A 20003-nucleotide genomic window follows, 5' to 3' on the forward strand; every position below is an offset into this window, starting at 1 on the left:
CAGAGAGTGATAGAACTCTGAAACGCTTTTTCGGAGGCTGTTATAGAGGAAAATACCCTTCAGGAATTCAAGACAAAATTAGACAAGTTCCTGCTGAACCAGAACGTATGCAGGTAAGGCTAGACTCAGTTAGGGCTCTGGTCTTTTACCTAAGGGCCGCCGCGGGATGGACCACTGGTCTGACCCAGCAGCGGCAATTCTTATGTTAGAAATTGGCCTGAGGAAAAGGATCCCTTCTCTGTTTAACTATTCCTAAACAGCTAGAATTCTTGTTCACAGAAAAAAACAAAACTGTAAATTAAAAGGTGAAAAAGTATAAGAGCTAATACACAGTTGTTGAGAGGAGGAAAAGCCTCAGAACCCCGTTAGGGAAGAACCCTTCTCTAACTAGAGAGGGTAAACAACGTTAGCGGCAAAAACCTCCTGGGAGCTTGTGTTAAAACTGTTGTTAGACTAGTGCAAGTCCTCACACTAAGACAGCTAGTGTTAGAGCTGATATGAGTTCTTGGAATGAGGCATTATGACATCACAATCTCAGCCCTCACTGGGGTTCCGGAATCTTGCTATTCTGTGAGATTCTGCCTGGAATCTAGAGACTCTTTTGGGGTTCTAGAATCTTTTAGTACTCTTTGGGGTTCTAGAATCTTTTGTTACACTTTGGGATTCTGGAATGTTGCTACTCTTTGGGGTTCCGGAATCTTGCTATTCTTTGAGATTCTGCCTGGAATCTAGAGACTCTTTTGGGGTTCTAGAATCTTTTGTTACTCTTTGGGATTCTGGAATGTTGCTACTCTTTGGGGTTCCGGAATCTTGCTATTCTGTGAGATTCTGCCTGGAATCTAGAGACTCTTTTGGGGTTCTAGAATCTTTTGTTACTCTTTGGGATTGTGGAATGTTGCTACTCCTGGGGGTTCCGGAATCTTGCTATTCTTAGAGATTCTGCCTGGAATCTTGAGACTCTTTGGGGTTCTAGAATCTTTTGTTACTCTTTGGGATTCTGGAATGTTGCTACTCTTTGGGGTTCCGGAATCTTGCTATTCTTTGAGATTCTGCCTGGAATCTTGAGACTCTTTGGGGTTCTAGAATCTTTTGTTACACTTTGGGATTCTGGAATGTCGCTACTCTTTGGGGTTCCGGAATCTTGCTATTCTTTGAGATTCTGCCTGGAATCTTGAGACTCTTTGGTGTTCTAGAATCTTTTGTTACACTTTGGGATTCTGGAATGTCGCTACTCTTTGGGGTTCCGGAATCTTGCTATTCTTTGAGATTCTGCCTGGAATCTTGAGACTCTTTGGGGTTCTAGAATCTTTTGTTACACTTTGGGATTCTGGAATGTCGCTACTCTTTGGGGTTCCGGAATCTTGCTATTCTTTGAGATTCTGCCTGGAATCTAGAGACTCTTTTGGGGTTCTAGAATCTTTTGTTACTCTTTGGGATTCTGGAATGTCGCTACTCTTTGGGGTTCCGGAATCTTGCTATTCTTTGAGATTCTGCCTGGAATCTAGAGACTCTTTTGGGGTTCTAGAATCTTTTGTTACTCTTTGGGATTCTGGAATGTCGCTACTCTTTGGGGTTCCGGAATCTTGCTCTTCTTTGAGATTCTGCCTGGAATCTTGATGCTCTTTGGGGTTCTAGCATTTTTTGTTACACTTTGGGATTCTGGAATGTCGCTACTCTTTGGGGTTCCGGAATCTTGCTATTCTTTGAGATTCTGCCTGGAATCTCTCTGGGTTTTGACCAGGTAATAATGACCTGGATTGGCCACCATGAGGACGGGCTACTGGGGCTAGATGGACCATTGGGCAGACTCAGTGAAGCTATTCTTATGTTCTTATAACATGTTGCAGACCGGCCATCTCTCTCCCCCTCTCTGCTTTCCTCTCCATCTTTTATAGCTTATCCCACTCCTCAAATTGCTTTCACTATGCTAATTTTTCATCTTCCCTTTCTCTCATCCTTTCTATTTATCCTCAATCTCACAAACAAATTTAAAGATATCTAATTTGCAGGATGGCTCGGTCCAACTATTATTTCTCTCTTTCCTGACACAATGAATAACGATGGCGTCAAATTAGCTGGATCTCTATTTAAAGGGAAGTGAGTGGGTCTATTACCCGCAGTGGAATGCATGTAGCTGAGCGATGGAACGCTTTCCTAATCCCATGCACTTGACAGGAGGGAATGTGAAACAAGATCCATGGCAGGCAATCACCCGAAGCCACTCATGTGAAGATCTATTTTCAACGTAGGGCGGGTAACTTATGAACTAGACAGAAAAATAGCGACAGCGTGATGAAAAGTAATGGGGTCGCGAGCAGGAATTATTTGGCTCTGGCTGCGCTCAAGCCTTTCTTTGAGTTTGCAAACATTAAAAAAATAAAATAAAAAATTGCAGGCACAGTTGATTTGACTTTGGAAGCCCTATGTGTGGTTTTGAAGGAAATTTAGGACTGTGGGACCAAGTAGTGAAAGTCAAGACCAATGAGCTGTAAATCACAGTCCTCAGAGACTTCCTAAATCTAAACAATGACGGGCTGGAGTCTCTGCCCTCCTGCCGCCCCTCCCCCACCTGCCGTGCGCCCCCTTCCCTTCCCCCGTACCTCTTTAGTTTTCCCGGTGCACGCAGCATCACCATCTTGCTGCCTGCGCTGGCGTCGGCTCTCCCTCTGGCTTTACTTCCTAGGCGTGGGACCTGATGCGAGCAGTAGGTTGGAGTTGCTCTTCGTGACGATGCCCCCACCAAGACGGCGCCCAGGACAGACCGCTTCAACTTTACTATGCCACTGGCTGAAGTCCTGAATCGTTTGGCAGGTAGATCATGATATAACTAGGTAGGGACTGAAGTTTCAGACGTGTTATTCATGGCTATCTAAATTCTCACACTTTATAGTAGTGTTATGCAACCAAAGATGACACCGCGAGGACATCGCAGGATTGTTTTTAGCCATAGAGGGATAGAGAGATATTTGACAACTAGAGCTGCCTCAAGAGACTGTGGTGCCCTGAGCCAACTTTTGCATTTGCACCCCTCAACTCCTGCAATAAGGTATCTCTCTCCTTCCCCCCTCCTGTGATCTGGTATCTCCCCCACTCTCCTTCCCCCCTCCTGTGATCTGGTATCGACCCGTGATCTGGTATCACCTCCCCTCTCCTTCCTCCCTCCTGTGATCTGGTATCTCCTCCACTCTCCTTCCCCCCCTCCTGTGATTTGGTATCTCCCCCACTTTCCTTCCCCCCTCCTGTGATCTGGTATCTCCCCCACTCTCCTTCCCCCCTCCTGTGATCTGGTATCGACCCGTGATCTGGTATCACCTCCCCTCTCCTTCCTCCCTCCTGTGATCTGGTATCTCCTCCCCTCTCCTTCCTCCCTCCTGTGATTTGGTATCTCACCCACTCTCCTTCCTCCCTCCTGTGATCTGGGATCTCCCCCATGATCTGGTATCACCTCCCCTCTCCTTCCCTCCTCCTGTGATCTGTTATCTCCCCCACTCTCCTTCTTCCCTTCTGTGATCTGGTATCTCCCCCATAATCTGGTATCACCTCCCCTCTCCTTCCCTCCTCCTGTGATCTAGTATCTCCCCCACTCTCGTTCCTCCATCCTGTGATCTGGTATGTCTCCCATGATCTGATATCTCCTCCCCTCTCCCTCCTGTGATCTGGTATCACCTCCCCTCCCTTCCCTCCTCCTATGATCTGGTATCTCCCCCACTTTCCTTCCTCCCTTCTGTGATCTGGTATGTCCCCCGTGATCTGGTATCTCCTCCCCTCTCCTTCCCCCCCTCCTGTGATCTGGTATCTCTCGCATGTATCCCCCCTCCTGCTGGACCAGGAATGGCACTGGCTCTGGGCACTGATGATAAAGGGTATCAAAATCCCAGTCTGGTCTCTGTTCCTCTAGAAGTTTGAAGGTAGGCTGGACTAGGATGTTGGTGCCCTTTATTATTGATGCCCTAGGCCAGGGCCTTACCTAGTGCATAGCTTGAGCCAGCCCTGATGACAACAGAGCGAAGAAAGGCATGGATCTGAAAGAGTATAGAAAATGTGCCAAATTTTACAATGCACTATAGGATATGTTAACACTAGCCAAACATATTTATAAGTTTTCATCAAATCCTGAAAATGTATTTTTCAAAAATCCTCTATACAGACATTTTTTTGGACCATCAGAGTTGAGATTCTCAAAGTAGTTTCAATAAGAATATTTGTTCACCGAGAACTCATCATGAGTCCATTTTTTGTATTACGAGGGGCCGCAGAAAAGTTCTCAACCCAGCCAAGAAGCTTACGAGTTATTCCACACTTTCCTTGACACCTTTTGTTTCAATGATATGAAATTAAATGAAAAGTGTCAAGAAAAGTGTAGAATAACTCGTAAGCTTCTTGGCTGGGATGAGAACTTTTCATCAGCCCCTCGTTTATAATGTTAATTCCAATTGTTCGACAAATCTAACTTTCCACTGTTCCTTTCGTTCATATTTCACTTATCTTAAATCATATTGGGGGGATATTCTCAATGCCGTGCCCCCAATATGATTTAAGATAAGTGAAATATGAATGCAAGAAATAGTGAAAAGTTAGATTTGTTGACAAATTGGAGTTAACGTACAAGAAACAGACTAATGAAGATTTCTCGGTGAACAAGTATTCTCATCGACACTACCTTGAGAATCTCACCTCTGATGGTGAGGACTTTTGAAAAGAATTATTTAGGATATTTATTTATTTTTGAAATTTCTAGACCGTTTTTTTTTTCAAAACGGTTTCTAAAAAGTTACTTGCATAAAATATTAAAACAAATCGGAACCAAAACAGATTCAATTGCTCAAAGAAACGTATCCACAAATAGTTGCATTTTTTAACATTTTCCTAAATGAGTTCCTGTTTCTACATTTTCGAATTTTGACCAACGAGGCTGTTCCACAACTTAACTCCTGCACATGTAAAAGTCATGGCATGGCATGAACATATATGGATCTAAAAGAGACATTTGAAGAGCGACTCTGACTTTCCCACCAACGGACTGCCCTGTTCCCAATCAGGCCAGTGGACCCACTATTTACAAAGTTTCAAGTTTTATTAGGATTTCATATACCGCCTATCAAGGTTTATCTAAGCCACAGGTGTCAAAGTCCCTCCTCGAGGGCCGCAATCCAGTCGGGTTTTCAGGATTTCCCCAATGAATATGCATGAGATCTGTTAGCACACAATGAAAGCAGTGCATGCAAATAGATCTCATGCATATTCATTGTGGAAATCTTGAAAGCCCGACTGGATTGCGGCCCTGAAGGAGGGACTTTGACACCCCTGCTTTAGAAGATGCCTCTTGTCACTAGCGCAGGGGTAGGGAACTCCGGTCCTCGAGAGCCGTATTCCAGTCGGGTTTTCAGGATTTCCCTAATGAATATGCATGAGATATATTAGCATACAATGAAAGCAGTGCATGCAAATAGATCTCATGCATATTCATTGGGGAAATCCTGAAAACCCGACTGGATTACAGCCCTCGAGGAGGGACTTTGACACCCCTGATCTAAGCGGTTTTACAATCAGGTACTCAAGCATTTTCCCTATCTGTCCCGGTGGGCTCACAATCTATCTAACGTACCTGGGACAGTGGAGGATTAAGTGACTTGCCCAGGGTCACAGGGAGCAGTGCGGGGTTTGAACCCACCACCCCAGGGTGCGGAGGCTGTAGATCCAACCACTGCGCCACACACTCCTCCAAAGACAAACTGCAGACCTCAAAGCACACCCTGAAGAAAACCACAGCATGATGGCTGAAATGTCAGTTTCTACCTGACCCGGAAACCTGCAACAAGCACGATGCCGGCTGTGGAAACCCTGAGAGAACTGACTCTGATTACCCCCCCCCCCCCCCGTTCCTTTAACAAAACCACGGCGCAGTTTATAGCGCCAGCCACGGTGGTAACAGGTCGACACTCACAGATTTCCTATGAGCGTCGGAGCTGTTACTGCCATGGCCTTTGCTAAAAACCTTGCTACAGCTTTGCAAGAGGGGGGGGGGGTGTGGGGTAAATCTTCCCCCGTTTAAGTTCCTGTAGATATAAACCAAGCTTGAACCGAGCTTGGTAAAGGAAAGTTTCCTGCGTTTGCCTTTTCTAACATGCTTGAATGGTCTGCAGAAGCACGATTGACAGTACGTCTTGGGTTAGTGTATCCTTATAATCTCCCATCACAGTCAAAAGACTTTCCAGAACCATGGATGCTGGCCAGATTTCGCACCTTGCAGCTCCACAGCAGCATGGAGTCCGTCCAAGACCAGAACATTAAAATTTCAGGACGTTATTCATAACCACTCGGCAACAAGTAAAGCAGTAGGAAGAGCCAGGGCAGTAATTAAAAGAATCATTCAAAAAGTCTGCAGGTTATTTGACTTCGAAAGATCTTTACCACTTGAAAAGTGCGACACGGCTATTGTTGAACCAAAAATCAATTGTCCATGATTAGATCATATTAGCTACAATGTCCCAATCCCCTTATAAAGCATTTCTTTTACTTGAATGTCAATGACAAATGTTGTCATCGTTCAAATACATTATTAGCCTGGACTCACAAGCTATTGAGGGAAGACAGGAAAAGTCCCTGCTGTTAATGCACGAAACGTTCGAATCTTAGTTCAAGCTTGGATTACCAGGGGGTGCTGAAAAGTTCTCAGCCCAACCAAGAAGAGAGTGATGTGGATTAAGCCACTGTGACATCACTAATTAGACTGGCTCTTATTGGTGGAATGAGGCATTATGACATCACAATCTTTTCAGTTACAGTGGTAAAATAACGCTCAGACGTTGATTGCAAGTTTCCAAGTCTATTAAAAATGTGGTATACCACCTTAAAATTATCAAAGCCACCAAGTCCCCCTCCCCCCGCCAGACACTCATGTGTTGACATGCAGAAGGGTTGGAAAGAATTCCATGAACCGTGCTCTGCATGCTCTCCTCTCTTGTTTAGCACTAGAGTAATTTGCATGCTATTAATTTACAAGCTTGGGAGTAATGTGGATACTTAATATACAGTACACTTCTCCCTCTGTATTCGCTGTGATAGGGGATTAATAGAACCGCAAATACAGAAAAACCGCAAATAACTTTTTTATACGTTATTCGCTATTTTCTATTAAAAACTATCGTGAATATGGTGAAACTGTGAATAACATGGTAGGAGACCTGGCCTGTTCCTGAAGGAGAGGCAAAACACAGTGAAGAAAGTGCCGGGAATCAGCGATTTTCTCTGTAAACGCTTGGAATGAGCAATTTCTCTATGCAAGCTGATGTAATTGGGGGAGGGAGGAGCCAGCAAGCTAAAAACCGTGCATAATCGAAACCGCGAATGCTGAAACCGGGAATATGGAGGGAAAAGTGTACATTCTTAATGCACAGCTTATGTAATCTGGCAGTCATTTGCTTCCCTTTCTAGCAGGGCTACGGGGTCAGAGACATGGGCGGAGTCGGAGAAAATGTGCCAAATCCAACTCCGAGTCCTAATAGAGATAAATTGTATGACATGCAAACATTATGATGCTTAAGGGGTCCTGTTATTAAGGTGAGCTAACCGATTTAGTGCACGCTAACGATTAGCTTGCGTTAAATGCAAAGGCGCCCATAGAATATAATGGATGCCTTAGCATTTAGCGTGTGCTAAATCAATTAGTGTGGCTTAATAAAAGGACCCCTACATTTCTTATTTCACAGATAATAGTTTAGAGCTTATTTAAAATTTGCAATACCACCTGGGCTATATACACAATAGATCTCAGTGGTTTACAGTAAAATAAAAACGGAGCGTTGAAAAGAACCACAATGATAACAGGACAGCACTCGGTCAAGCTTGAAATAGAAGTAGATGAGGAAAGAGGACAAGGGAGGAAAGACCGCACCGATCACGAACCAGACAAGCTTAGGCCCTCTTTTACCAAGCCGTGGTAGAGCCCAGAGCGCTAAATGCTCCGACGCTCACAGAATTCTACGAGGGTCAGAGCATGTAGCGCTCAGGGCCACGGTAGAAACCTCTACCGTGGCCTAGTAAAGGTGTGTGGAGGTGGGGGGGGGGAGGTAAGTTGGCTCAAATTTTAACTTATAGGCTATGCTGAAAAGCCAACTTTTCAGCAAAACTTTGAGATTCTTTAAAGAGAGTTCGCAACGTATATCGAGAGGACAAGTATTCCAAAGGTGAGGGAAAGCGACTTAAAGCTCGTTTTTTTCAGGACATGTTTTACTTTTAGAATATATTTTGATATCAAGCTCAAAGTTCTTTACGGATTACAAAATTTAATATATGTTATGATATTTATATTTAGAGAACGACAGGGGTCAAACTCTGTCTGATCCCATTCACACAAGCCTCAAATAGTTATGATCAGGGGTCAGTAACCTGGAGAGAGACCTGGGAGTGATGGTAGACGCAACACTGAAGGCATCGGCGCAGTGCGCCACGGCCTCAAGGAAAGCTAACAGAATGTTGGGTATCATTAAGAAGGGTATCACGACCAGGACGAGGGAAGTCATCATGCCGCTGTATCGTGCAATGGTGCGGCCGCATCTGGAGTACTGTGTCCAGTACTGGTCGCCGCACCTCAAGAAGGACATGGCGGTACTAGAGGGAGTACGGAGAAGAGCGACTAAACTGATAAAGGGAATGGAAAATCTCCCATATACCGACAGATTAAAGCAGCTAGGACTTTTCTCCCTGGAAAAGAGGAGACATGATAGAAACCTTCAAGATCCTGAAAGGCATAGAAAAAGTAGACAGGGACAGATTTTTCAAATTAAGGGGCGCCACAAGTACAAGGGGGCACTCGGAGAAACTGAAAGGGGACAGGTTTAGAACAAACGCTAGGAAGTTCTTCTTCACTCAGAGGGTGGTGGATACATGGAACGCGCTTCCAGAGGCTGTTGTAGACAAGAAAACATTAATTGGTTTCAAAGAAGGTTTGGATAGATTCCTAGAAGAAAAAGGGATTGAAGGGTAGAGATAGGTATAGACCACTACTCAGGCGATGGGCCTGATGGGCCGCCGCGGGAGCGGACCGCTGGGCAGGATGGACCTATGGTCTGACTCCGCGGAGGCAACTTCTTATGTTCTTAAAGTATAAAAAGAAACAATATTCTGTACAAGTCATTTTATAAATCACAAATATAGAGCAAGGCTGAGCAGAACCCCTGTATCCCCTCCCCCTCACAAATATCGCCTCGACCAGAGAGACAACTGAACAAGCCAAATTGCTGCATAGGAAAATCATGTTTTTTCGCATGTTCGTTTATTTCTCAGCCGCCCTTATCCAGGGCGAGTTACATATTAGCATACAAAATAAAAGATTGGCATTTTATCGTACAAAACACTTCAAGGACACACTGTGACAAATGACATACTTACATATCAAATCAAATGACATATAACATACACGTCGCATCAACGACAAATTTCAATTAAGGCCAAAACTGGCCAAACCCATACGTCAAAATATAAAATTCCATAAGTCATACAAGATGCCTCAATAACAGACATTAATAAATCAAATAAACCAAACCAGACCATCGAACGTCTCGGTGACCACCACTCAGCACTCAAGAGTCATGTTAACAGAACACAAATGCCAAATCCAGAATAGCTGACCAAAAACGATAAACAGAGACCATAATCCCAAGTTGCCCCCACCTTGCATGTAGTACACCACCTATATAGATATATAAATAAAGGAGCCTTCCAGTTCGTTAACGAACAAGTTCAACAACATCAACCCTACTAGAGTTCCCTTGAGTATTTATCTCATACCATTGGGAAAATTGACAATTTAGTTCTACTCTTTGTTCCCTATCTTGTAATCAACTATCTGTCCACAGCAGGACATTTCTTCCTGTCCCTTGACTTTTTAATTTCCTGAGGTGTCTCACGTAAGATGGTTTATCAACAGCTTTCTGAAAATCCAGACACAACATATTGAGCATATCTCCCTTATCCATACGTTTATTTTATACCTTTAGAGAATTCTTGCTGATCAATAAGATATGACTTCCTTTTGTTAAATCCACGCCGACTCACATTAAGCCAGGTTTATCTATATGTGTAGTAATTCTGCTCTGAACAATAGCTTCTAGCATTTACCCAGAATCAACGTAGTTTCCTGGTTCACCCTGGGGCCCTTTTAAAAATGTACTGTACTGTTACATTGCTTTAGTGAGCTGAATATTGAGTACTGAAGGGGGATTTGCTCATTTGCTATCGGGAAAGGAGAGGAAAAGAGAAAGCTTCCCCCCTTTAAGAAGGCTCTCAGATCTAGAACATGCATATACAGTGGCGTAGTGAGGAAGGTTGGTGGTGGAGGGTGGGGGCACCCGGCATCGCCGCACTGTGCACGCCTGCATACCTCTCAATTTTTCCAGTTCCATAGTTTTATTGAAATTTTATATAGTAACATACAATAAAGCAGAGAAACATATTAAACAAATTGCTCATAACACTATAACACAAAGCTTAAGATATTAAAAGGCGAAATCCTTGAAACTCCCTTCTCCCCACCCATCCCATTTGCAGAGGGTGAAAAACCGACATCCATCTTTCACTATAATTCAATTACTATCTGCAAACCCATAATGAGCTAAATTTGGCCCCTTGACCTCTCTTCTCCATTATGAACATAAGAACATAAGAAATGCCTTCACCGAATCAGACCTTAGGTCCATCTAGTCCGTGCTCCCTGATAAAGACCTTGTTCTACCCGTATCCCTCAATGTGATTTGCAAGAAGGTGTGCATCCAACTTGCCCTTGAATCCCAGAATGGTGGTTTCCGTCACCACCTCCTCCGGGAGAGCATTCCAAGCGTCCACCACTCGTTGTGCGAAACAGAACTTCCTGACATTTGTCCTGGGCCTGAATTCCACCACAATTGGAAAGATAGCAAGGATGCATTTTTCCAGGTTTTCCAAATGGTTTGGATTGCTACAGCAGTAAGTATAGCAGTGGTCTTAAACTCAAAGCCTTTGCAGGGCCACATTTTGGATTTCTAGGTCCTTGGAGGGCCTCAGAAAAAATAGTTAATGTCTTAGTAAAGAAATGAGAATTTTGCATGAGGTAAAACGCTTTATAGTTTATAAATCTTTACTTTTGGCTAAGTCTTAATAATAATATTGTCATTTATAGTTAAAGAGACGTATGATCAAGAAACGGCTTTATTTTACTTTTGTGATTATGATAAACAGACCGAGGGCCTCAAAATAGTGCCTGGCGGGCCGCAAGTTTGAGACCACCGAAGTATAGCTACCAGTCTTTTATGAATATTAGTGATGTCAACAGACGCAAAGAGGTTAAAGATCACTCCAGCATATGTCAAGGGAACATTTATATGTAATAATGTTTGAATGCGATTCCACACCTCTTGCCAGAAGTTATGAACCATAGGGCAGTAGAATAACATACGATCTAGCGTTCCTTTTTCTTGTCCACAAGACCAACATAGAAATGTTCGCTGGCGTGAGCAGCACCTTCCGCCAGCTGCTCGCGCCCGCCACAGCTCCCTTCTGGCATCACATCCTGGTCCTGTGGCCAGGAAGTGATGTCAGAAGGGAGCCGGTATGAGCAGCAATTGGAAGATGCTGTTCGCACTGGCGAACATTGAAAGAGGTACATGGGGGTGGGTGGGGGTAGGAGAGGCGCCGCTACTGGCGTCCTTTCCCTTACTACGCCACTGGGCATTTTTGAAGGACATCTAAGTCGGAATTGGGACGTCCTGCTCACAATCTCTTGAAAAGCTATTCAAAAATATGTGAGCATGTCCAAAATGAACAGCCTTTTTACGAACGATGCCAAAAATCCAGATACCAGGATGTCTGTCTGGCAATATTTGAACAGAAATGGCCACACAGATCTCCTTGCAGAGCAGAGGGGCAACCTAAAAGGGTTAACAGAAAGCAAAAGAGATGACTCAAGTTTCCACCGAGAAAATGGCAAAACCAAAAAAAAAAGAAAAAGCGTGGAGACCAACAATGTTCAAAAAAACCTCATTTCATTTCTTCAGAAAAAAAACCTAAAATCTCTATCTACATTTGTGCATGGTGTTATGTTGGCGACCCTTGAAAAAGCCGATTGAAATGGCGAAATGGGCCCCGTCGGGGATTTGGTTCATTGTGCAGACGGACGTTGTGCGCCACACATAAGCAGTGCCTCCGCTGGGTCAGACCAGAGGTCCATCATGCCCAGCAGTCCGCACACGCGGAGGCCCATCAGGTCCAGGACCTGTGTAGTAGTCCTCTATCCGTACACTTCTATCCCCTTTTCTTCAGAAAGTTGCCCAATCCCTTCTTGAACCCCAATACTGTACTAGAAACGCCTTCACCGGATCAGACTTTAGGTCCATCTATTCCGGCGACCCGCACACGCGGAGGCCAAGCCAGGTGCTCCCAGATGGAGACCCTGATTACCCACATCCCTCAATGTGATTTGCAAGGAGGCGTGCATAAGATAAGTTATTTTTTTTAAGTTGTTTCATATGTTTCACCATCCTCAAATATTGATACAAGAAAAAAGAAATGTAGTTTATTCAATAAATTGATCCCAGAGAGGTTTTTTTGAGCGATGAAAGACAACGGAGCCCATGTTATGCAAACTTGTTTACCCTGATTGGATTGTTTGCAGGGTTGCTGCGATCTCTGTTTAAGTGATCTTGAGCTGTTTCATGAGATCATTCGTTGTGTGGGTAATTACCTAGGGTTACCAGATTTCCTCTTTTACAAAAAGAGGACACGTTGCCACGCCCCATTCAGCCCCCCCCCAGCTCCGCCCTGCTCCGCCTTGTGTCTCCTTCCCCAAGTTCCAGGCCACATCAGGGGAGCCCCAGCGCATGCATCGAACCCCCTCCCCCCATTCTCTGTTTCAGTGGACAACACTCTCCTCCCTCCTTGTCTCGTCAGCTCGCAATCTCAGGGTCGTGTTTGACTCCTCTCTTTCCTTCTCAACTCAGATCCAGCAAACTGCTACAGGCTGTCGCTTCTTCCTCTATGTTACCAAAATCCAACCTCTCCTTTCCAAGCACACTACCAAAACCCTTATCCACACTCTCGTTACCTCTTGCTTAGACTACTGCAACCTGCTTCTCTCAGGTCTTCCGCTCAACCATCTCTCTCCCCTCCAAACCATACAAAATTCTGCTGCATGACTTATATTCCATGAGAGCCGCCATACTCACATTACCCCTCTCCTCAAGTCACTTCATTGTCTCACCATCCATTTCCGAATATAATTAAAAACTCCTCTTACTGACCTAGAAATGCATTCACTCTGCAGTTCCTCAATATCTCTTCTCACTTATCTCCCCCTATGCTCCCCCCCCGTGAACTCCGTTCATTGGGCAAATCCCTCCTATCCGTACCCTTCTCCTTCACTGCCAACTCCAGACTCCGTCCCTTCTATCTTGCTTCGCCATGTGCATGGAATAGACTTCCTGAGTCATTACGTCAGGCTCCATCTCTTGCGGTATTTAAATCCAAGCTAAAAGCCCATTTTTTCGATGCTGCGTTCAACTCCTAACTCCCACTCACCGTAAAATTATCTATGTCCATCCTATTATTCTCTCTGCAAGAAACTCCCCAACCCATTTATTCATTTCGTTTTATAGCCCAGAATGGGCAACGACGAAACATTCACAGAAATTTGGAGGTGGTACATTCACAATATTAGGAGGCATAGGATGAAGGGTACATTTACATTATACTAACGGGTGGAAATAGGGAGAGAGAGTAGATTCACAATAAATTGGATGCAGGGCAGCAAGGAATATTCACAATATACTGGGGAAGGGATTGAGGGTTAAAGTGGGACATTTACACTAGGCTGAGTTTTTGGGTTACGATCCGTATAAGTTATAGAGGTATCTTTGGGTGTACTGGAGACAGCAAGGGAAGCATTTACAATGTGGCATAATGGGAGAAATTACAACGTAATATTATTGGGAAAATTGACAATTTAGTTCTACTCTTTGTTCCCTATCTTGTAATCAACTATCTGTCCACAGCAGGACATTTCTTCCTGTCCCTAGACTTTTTAATTTCGACATATACTCAAGCCATAGATGTGCATATACATTGTATTGGGGGTAGTTAGTTGGGTTGCTGTGGCCATAAGCTCGAGTCAGGGACTAATGGTGACGGCGTTAATTCGCCACTAGACTGGAGACATGGGGCTGGTGGGATCTTGGCGTGTTGGATGGTACCCTTGGTGAACAAAATCCTGCCATCAGCCTTGAGACTTGGGTGATTGGTGTAACTTGCATGCCGTTAGGACTTGGTCTTCAAGGTTTTGGGGCGGTTATGTGCTGGTTCGAGAACAATATGGTTTTTACCTCCATCCGGAAGGGTAGTAGGTTATCTATAGTTCGGATGTCCGGGGGAAGCTGATGTCACAGCTTAGTCATGTATGTCCTGTCTGCCTGTCCAAATTAGATTGTAAGCTCTTCAGAGCAGGGACCGTCTATTAAGGCTGTGCATGCCTTTTAGCATTATAGAAATGATAGTAATAGAGTAGAACAACCATATTAACTGAAGGGGGTCAAAGCTAAGTCGGTTAGCGCACCTTAGTATAAAGACCCCAAAATGTGGATGGTGAAGGAGTGTAAAAGCTAGACAGGTGCAAGGATCCAGACTCACGTTACGTCAATGCAGTCAACGCGGAAGTGAAAGCCTCACAGTTCAAACAGGCGTTTGAGTTACAAAGGCCACATTCAGAACTACTCGCGAGCATATGGCCCTGAGAATATAGGACCCACCAGAGAAAGCAGAAACCTAAATTGTCACTCACTGTGTAGGACAAAAAAAACAAACAAAAAACTTGCTACTGCGAAGATACTGATGGATTCAATAAGAGACGTGTGAAAGATTAGGCCAGGTCTAGGCTAGAGTTTAAAGTTCAGACAAGCGAGAAGCCGAAAGCCAGTGTTCGGAATAACACCGTGTGGTCATGTTATGAGTCCATTTTGATTTGGAGACTGAAGGGCAACAGATTAGTTAGATGATACCTTGTTTTATCCATTGTCTTAATCAGGGCCGGATTTTCCTATAGGCTAACTAGGCTTCAGCCTAGGGCCTCAAGATCAAGAGGGGCCTACATTCAAATTGTTAGCAAAATTAAAATTACACTATTCTAAAAACAGTGAACACTAAAACACTGAACCGAAAATAAGGAGAAATTCTACGCTTCAGGATCGGAACCGGCTTGGGCCGCAACGGGGCGCCGACTCGGCTTCTCCCTTTCTTTTTCTCGCCCTGGGAGGAGGATCGGGGAGGGAAAGACGTCAGTCCGGAAACAGCTGGGCAAAGCCCAGCCCCGCGGGGAGAGAGGCAAAACGTGGATCTGTCAGAGCAGGGCGGCCCAGACTGGCATCGGAAGGGGGGTGGGGGGGTTTAATGGAAGGCAGGCAGGCAGGATGGCATGGGGGAGTGTTCAATGGAAGGGGGATGGGAGGCAGGCGGGCATCGAAGGGGGGTGAGGTGAGGAAGGACGCACTGGGGGCACTATGGACATAGGAAGGGGCAATGTTGTGTGTTATGTTTGATTAGTTATTGTTACAAGTACTATATACGGTGCTGAGAATAAATGTCCAAATAAGTGTTCTCAACTTTTTTTATTTGTTATCCGTGTCACATTTTTTATAAAGGTTAGTACCAATAACAACGTTTCATTTAACATATTGATATATATCACAGTAATTATGTATTTTATTATCTCTCATGTAATTTACAAACTTAAAAATGGGAGGTGAAAGGGCCTCATAAGTGGAATAGCCTAGGGCCTCTTTTCATCTAAATCCGGCCCTGGTCTTAATATATCTGGGGACTGGCTTTCGAGAATGCTCCCTTCATCAGATTAAGTACAAAGTAAGAGAAAGTCACTGGTGCTTGAATATAGAAGATGTACTGACTTAGGGACAGTCTCAAAACTTTAACGCGGTCACTAAACTGGTTTCCGACGGTTTAGCCTGCATGCACTTTAGCGTTGGGTCATCAAAACAGCTTATCTCTGTCTTTAGCGAGCTTTCTAGAAGTCTCCGACACGGCCATCCAAATGGGCTCTTCAACATGGAAATGAGCACTCCGGTGGATTCTTTAAACTTGCGGAGCCATTCTTCAAGAGTGGTGTTGGCTTTTGGCGACAAAAATCAGCGACTGGTCTGGGAAGGGGGTGGGGGCGGTACAGTGACAGCACTGTTTAAAACCCTGGCAGTGGGGAGAGATGCCCACTCTCTCCTGCTGCCAAGGGAACACCCCTCTGCAGCAGAAAGAGCGAAAGTAAGTGTAAACTTATCTTTTCTTTCTATTTAAACGGCAGTACTTTATTTTGAGGCCTGTTTCTTTAATGTTTAATGTTCTTTAATGCTTTTATAGACTGTGTACTGTACAGGATCTGAGTTAGATACAAATTCAACTTAAGAACGGTCTAAAAAGCGGAACTCGTTCTTAACCCGGGGATTGCCTGTACTCGGATCTTCTTACCGTCTCAGGAACTGGGTCACAACTGGGTCACACGCTGTTGCTTGTGCAGATCAGTAAGCTGTTTGGGAACCCATCGTGCGCAGACTTTTCCTGTATCCCAAGTCATCGTGCATTTTGGCGAATGCAGATCCATAGCTGATGTCCAAATTTGCAGCCAATTGAAGACACCATTATCCGTCCGTCTTCCCTAATCAAGGCATCCACCCTTTCAATGTGCTCTGGTGTGTGCGATGTTCTTCCTGTTCTTCCCGCTTTAAATCTTTTTACCCAATCATAAACCGCTATGTCCATACCGAGTCAATATTTGAGGGTGGATTTCCACAGGTTTCACTTCCTCTGCCCAAAGAGAGCGCACTAGTGCACATTGCAATCTTGCAATGGAGCGGCCATGTTTCTGACCTCGTGGCCGCCACACGACTAAAGGCCGAGCGCTGCGCTGTGCGTGGATGAGTTATCCAACAGGCAATGTACGAGTACATATGTTGCACTTCGCTAGCTCTGTTCCGGTTATCGTGCAATTTAACAATCGCCTTTCATTTCTGATTTGCCCGCGTACAATTTTGAAATAATGTATATTTCTAACAAGGATTTATTTTTCTGTGGATTTTCTGTGCTTTGTAATTTTGCAGAAAGGTAAATCTTGGGCTAAATACTCTGTCTTAAAACTCTATAACCCACCTGACCTGGTGCTTTTTTTGATTATTAGGAAGCCATAGCGTAACATGTGCTCTGTAGAAACTGAGATCAATTGTAGATATCATAGGGAAGGGATCCTTCTAGACAATGGGCGCTTAATGTCGGTCCTTGAGGTCCACAACCAGTTGGGTTTTCAGGATCTCTACGATGAATACTGGTTTGCTTGAGATCTATTTGCATACAATGGAGGTAGTGCATGCAAACAGATTTCATGCATATCTTGAAAACCCAACTAGAGGTACGGGGGGGAAGGGAAGGGAGAGGGCGCGCGTGGCAGGTGGGATTGGGGAAGGATCGGGAAGGGGCGGAGATGAGGGTGGGGGAGGGGCGCATCTCACCCTTGCTACGGCACTGCCATTACATTTCTAGCGTGGATACGTGTGTATCCACCAGGGCAGTGGTTTTCAACCCGGTTTGAACAAATATTCAAAATGAAAGGAAATAAATGCAGTACAGTGTTCCCCTGCGAATTCGCGGTTTGCGGACTCAATCACTCGCGGTCTGCTCCGACCGCCTCTTCCTGTAGTAAAGTCGGGCTACACCAATCAGGAGGTGGTCGGAGCAGACCGCGAGTGATTTTCTTCACCCGCCGGCGCTCCAGGTGCCCTCTCCTTTTGGCAGGTGAAAAACCGCATTCGTGGTTTTTTGAAATTCGTGGGGGTTCCTAGAATGGAACCCCCGTGAATTTTGGGGAAGCACTGTACCCCCAAATTTGAAATCAAGTCCCCAAATGACTGAAGGGCATCTTCTAGGGACGTACATTTTTGTCAGTTTGTGCTGTGTAATGTACTCTGCTTCGCCTACGCGAACGCCAAATACCATGCGCTAACATGAAATAACTCACATTTTCTGTGGAAGTTCACGGTTATTTCATAAGTAAACACAGACACTGCATTAAAACTGCATGAAATGAAGACAAAGCCCTGACTGAGATCAAGTGAAAGGGATTTCCTCCACACACCTGCATCCATCTGGTATTAGCCACAGCTGGCTTCAAGTAGCAAACTCGATTGCACCAGGAACAGCTGCCTTTGCACTTTGGGGGGGAGGGGGGGGGGATTTTGATAGAAAAGATTTGTGCCTAGAAGTAGCACCCGCAATCCAAAAATGAGGGAAATCTGGAGAGATTTACAGATTTCAGTCACTGAAACAAAAAAAAAAAGCAGAGCTGAATCCTAAAAAGGAAAGCCCATCCCCATAGTCAATCCCCAACCACACCATCATACCACATTGGTGCTAAAAACCTGAAGCCTTCAAGTCAGGGTTATCAGCAACAAAGAAGCTGGAGCTAATTATGTCTTCAGGGCTTTCATTTTTGAACTAGAACTTGGAGGAGAGCAAGAGAAAAAAAAAAGGATTTGGGATTGGCATAAAAACTCTTCCAAAGGAAGCTTTTTTTTTTTTTTTTAATATGGAAGAGAATTAAAGCCAGGCCACTTCTTTTTCATCCAAAATCATCCTGAAAAGTTTAAACAGAGCAGCTCAGCTGGTTGGTCTTCATTTACCATCTCCTAAAACTACTGAGGGCGACAGAGATCTACCGCAGTGCCCAGCTGACTTTTAGGAGCGATCCTGATCCACAACAACCTTTATAGATCCTCCTAACAGGAAAAAAAAATAATCCCGATCAAGCAAGCTCAGCCTAACTAGACAAATCACACCTCCCGAGGGGGAAAGAAACAGCAGACTGGCAGAAGAGCCCCAGGTGAATCAACTGGGAGGGAAAGAAATGCAGATGGTACAGACAAATCCCTTCTCTGGAAAGCGGCAGTGAAGGGGGAACAGGAGCGAGTTTAAACCCCCCGAATACAGCCGGGGCGGGAGAAGGCTGGCTTTGCTAGACTGTGGCTTTGTTAGACCTTAACCGCGCTCCTCCTTCTCTCTTGCTGAAAGTGACTCTTGGCAACTTCGGGGGTGAAGTGGCACCGGGTCGGGGCACTCCAGCTCTGGGTACCCCCCTCCCCTCCCCTCCCCCTATCACTTTAAACCCAGCATCAGAACATGGTAAAAACCAGGATTTTCAGGATTCTCAGGACCGGGGGGAGGACAAGAGAAAGCCAGGCAAGCCAGACTCTTCTCTAGGCACCAGCCCCCCCTCCCCCCCCCCCCCCGTGCTACTCACCCGATCTCCTCGTCGATCTCCGAAATGTCTGCGAAAAGCAGCAGCAGGACGAGCAGGGCGACCGTGGCCAGCATCCAGCCCCTGAATTCCAGATGCATCGCTCGCGAGAAGCCGGGGGGACCCCTCCTGCCCCCGAGTCATGCCCGGGGGGTGAAGCTCTCCCGGGGAAATGGCAGCCACGAGAGGAGAGCGAGCCGGGCACACGGTCTGGCTTTCGTGACTCTCAAAGAAAGGAGACGGATCTCAAAGCGCACAGACAGACAGACATCACCCCTCCCCTCCCCCCTCTCCCCCCCTTGGCCCCTCCCCCTCTCTCGCAAAGTTTGCCTGGCACCTGGGGACAGCCTGCTTTTCAAGTTACAGTGCCAGAGGCAGGGGGGGGGGGGGCATTTGGGGAGAACCTCTAAACCCCCACTCCCCCCCCCAAAAAAAAAATAACAGGGTCTGCAAATTCATTTCCTGCCAAAGAGAGGGCATTTCTCTTCTTGTTTATATTATAGGGTACAGTGGCAATGGCAGGGGGACGAGTAAAATCCAGATAGCCGCAGTAAAAAAAAATTTTACCACCTCAGGGGATCGTCTTATTACATGATACAATGGGTGTAGGGAAGGGAGAGAGGTGGAGCTGGAGGGAAGGGGGGAAATGCTGGATGAGGGGCTGAAGGGAAGGAGAGATGCTGAACTAAGGTAG

The 20003-nt window shown here is 45.3% G+C and overlaps 1 protein-coding gene across 2 annotated transcripts in view; it reads right to left on the minus strand.

Annotated features, from left to right (window-relative positions):
- ST8SIA2 (ST8 alpha-N-acetyl-neuraminide alpha-2,8-sialyltransferase 2) overlaps positions 1–19565 on the minus strand; it is a 68551-nt gene extending 48986 nt beyond the window's left edge. Inside the window, exon 1 of one of the 2 annotated variants that reach the window (XM_033919476.1) lies at positions 19313–19565. In XM_033919476.1, coding sequence (XP_033775367.1) covers positions 19313–19410 — 98 coding nt within the window. In that variant the 5' untranslated portion in view covers positions 19411–19565. Of the gene's footprint in view, positions 1–2600; positions 2791–19312 lie in introns of those variants that run through there. The other variant, XM_033919477.1, reaches the window with a different exon arrangement.
- Positions 19566–20003: the final 438 nt, after the last annotated feature.

The sequence above is a fragment of the Geotrypetes seraphini genome, chromosome 14 (genome assembly GCF_902459505.1).
Source record: "Geotrypetes seraphini chromosome 14, aGeoSer1.1, whole genome shotgun sequence".
NCBI lineage: Eukaryota > Metazoa > Chordata > Amphibia > Gymnophiona > Dermophiidae > Geotrypetes > Geotrypetes seraphini.